The sequence below is a fragment of the Centroberyx gerrardi genome, chromosome 11 (assembly GCF_048128805.1).
Source record: "Centroberyx gerrardi isolate f3 chromosome 11, fCenGer3.hap1.cur.20231027, whole genome shotgun sequence".
Lineage (NCBI taxonomy): Eukaryota > Metazoa > Chordata > Actinopteri > Beryciformes > Berycidae > Centroberyx > Centroberyx gerrardi.
The window spans coordinates 2,035,319-2,037,818 of NC_136007.1; the positions used below are offsets into that span (position 1 = coordinate 2,035,319).

General features: G+C 42.6%; 1 protein-coding gene across 1 annotated transcript in view; it reads right to left on the reverse strand.

Annotated features, from left to right (window-relative positions):
• Positions 1–2,500, reverse strand: part of LOC139917956 (rap1 GTPase-activating protein 2-like) — a 13,093-nt gene that overhangs the window by 7,650 nt on the left and 2,943 nt on the right. The window contains exons 2-5 of the mRNA XM_078286676.1: positions 2,387–2,500; positions 1,469–1,624; positions 1,319–1,390; positions 486–572 (exon numbers count right to left, since the gene is read on the reverse strand). The exon at positions 2,387–2,500 is cut by the window's right edge and continues 16 nt beyond it. Of these exons, the coding sequence (XP_078142802.1) occupies positions 486–572; positions 1,319–1,390; positions 1,469–1,624; positions 2,387–2,500 (429 nt within the window). The remainder of the gene's footprint in view (positions 1–485; positions 573–1,318; positions 1,391–1,468; positions 1,625–2,386) is intronic.

The window sequence follows — 2,500 nt, forward strand, 5'->3', positions numbered from 1 at the left end:
GAAACCATGTCAACTTGTGAGAATAAAGTCAGTCCCCTCCTGTCCCTTGAACTACGGCGGCCTGTAATGGACATAAATAAAAGTCAAATTTTTCCAATGTAGAGCAGTAAGCAGCTGATCAGAGCAGAGATCCAGCAGAAACATATCTCACCATGCTGAACACTGGAAGAATAAAACTGCGTTGGCGAGTGATTTTTTGGCTTCAGAACGAGGCTTTTCAGTCTTCAGAGCTGGATTTTTTGAAAGCCAGAAATCTCAGCAGCTGGCCAAGTAATCAATGAGTCATTGGTATTGATCAGCAGCCCAATCAATCCCTACAGATCAGTATGGGACAGGAAAAGCCTGAATTACTGCCCCTTGAACCTTCAACGCAGGACATTTTTCAGTCTTTTTTGTGTGGTTTTGTGTCGACGCTCCAACATCAAAGTTCAGCGCGACGCATCAGGAGGTTTGAAACACCGTGTGACCGCCGGCGGGTCGGTTACCTCCAGCCGGGCGAAGCGGTCGCTCTTGTAGCAGGACGTCTCTGCGTTGATGAGCTTGGTGAGCAGGAAGTCTCTGAACTCCAGACCCTGCAGACACAAAGCAGCCGGACTCACAACATTCAGATTACAGTTAGGAAAAGTCATTTCATTTGATATTCTACAAGCCAAGTGAAACAGGACTGAAAGAGTATAATCCATATAGTAAGTATGGTGTAATTAGACATTAACAATATCATCTACTAGTAATTATGGTGTAATTAGACATTAACAATATCATCTACTAGTAATTATGGTGTAATTAGACATTAACAACATAATCTACTAGTAATTATGGTGTAATTAGACATTAACAACATAATCTACTAGTAATTATGGTGTAATTAGACATTAACAGTATCATCTATTAGTAATTATGGTGTAATTAGACATTAACAACATAATCTACTAGTAATTATGGTGTAATTAGACATTACAGCATTATCCAGCTAATAATTATGGTGTAATTAGACATTAACAGTATCATCTATTAGTAATTATGGTGTAATTAGACATTAATAATATAATGGAATCAAGTTGTTATTATGTAATTAGACATTAATAAATATAATCTACTAGTAATTATGGTGTAACTAGACATTACAGCATTATCCAGCTAATAATTGCGGTGTAATCAAATGTTAACAGTACAATCCATCTAGTAATTATGGTGTAATTAGACATTATTAATAATACAGATTACAGTTATTATTGTGTAATTAGGATCATGCTGTAATCTACAGTTTGACCACATAACCTTTAAAACAACAACAGCTAAACCCGAACAGCTGTCTCACCTTCCTGAAGACAGCCGGGTTTGGGAGGGGCGGGCCGAACGGCGGCACGTCCTCTCGCGCCGTGACGGACACCTGTCAATCACAAGCTTCCATCGTCACGACATAAACAACAACGGAGTCAGAATGACGTCACTAAAGGAGCGGCTGTACCTTGTAGCTGGTGCTGTCAGAGCAGGGATTCTCCACCTGCACCAGGATGAAGGCGTGCAGGAAGTTGGAGGCGATCATGTCCGGCACGAAGGGCGTGGCTTCTTCCTGGAACACCACCCCCACGATGTCATTTCCTATGTGGCGTTTCCTCTGGAGCTGCGGGGGGGGGTAATATGTTTTACTATTAATCACTATACAATAAAAACATTACATCATAGAACAACAGAATAAAATGCTCTATGTTTGATATCTAAGTGGTTAATGGTCACATGATTGGTTCTGTTTCAGCCATGATTTCAATATTATGTAATAATCATAATTTATAAGTATGTTTTGCGAAGTCATGTTATATTTTGCCGAGTCATGTTGTATTTTGCAGAGTCATGCTGTGTTTTGCCAAGTCGTTTTTTGCAGAATCATGTTGTGTTTTGCAGACTCGTGCTGTGATTTGATGAGCCATGTTGTGTTTTGCCAAGTTGTGTTTTGCTGACTCGTGTTTTGCCGAGTGATGTTGTGTTTTGCCAAGTCGTGTTTTGCTGACTCATGTTGTGTTTTGCTGAGTCGCGCTGTGTTTTGCCGAGTCATGCTGTGTTTTGCTGAGTCGCACTGCGTTTTGCCGAGTCGCGTTGTGTTTTGCCGAGTCATGCTGTGTTTTGTTGAGTCGCGCTGTGTTGTGCCGAGTCGCGTTGTGTTTTGCCGAGTCGCACTGTGTTTTGCCGAGTCATGCTGTGTTTTGCCAAGTCATGTTGTGTGTTGCTGAGTCACACTGTGTTGTGCTGAGTTGTACTGTGTTTTGCCGAGTCATGCTGTGTTTTGCTGAGTCATGCTGTGTTGTGCCGAGTCGCGTTGTGTTTTGCCGAGTCGCGCTGTGTTTTGACGAGTCATGCTGTGTTTTGCCGAGTCGTGCTGTGTCTCTACCTGCTGGGCGTCTCCCTCGGTGAAGGGCAGCTTGGTGGAGATGTGGAACATGATCTCCTGCTGTCTGTGGACGGTGTAGACGGACTGAGAGCCGGTCTGACCGTGAGACACATC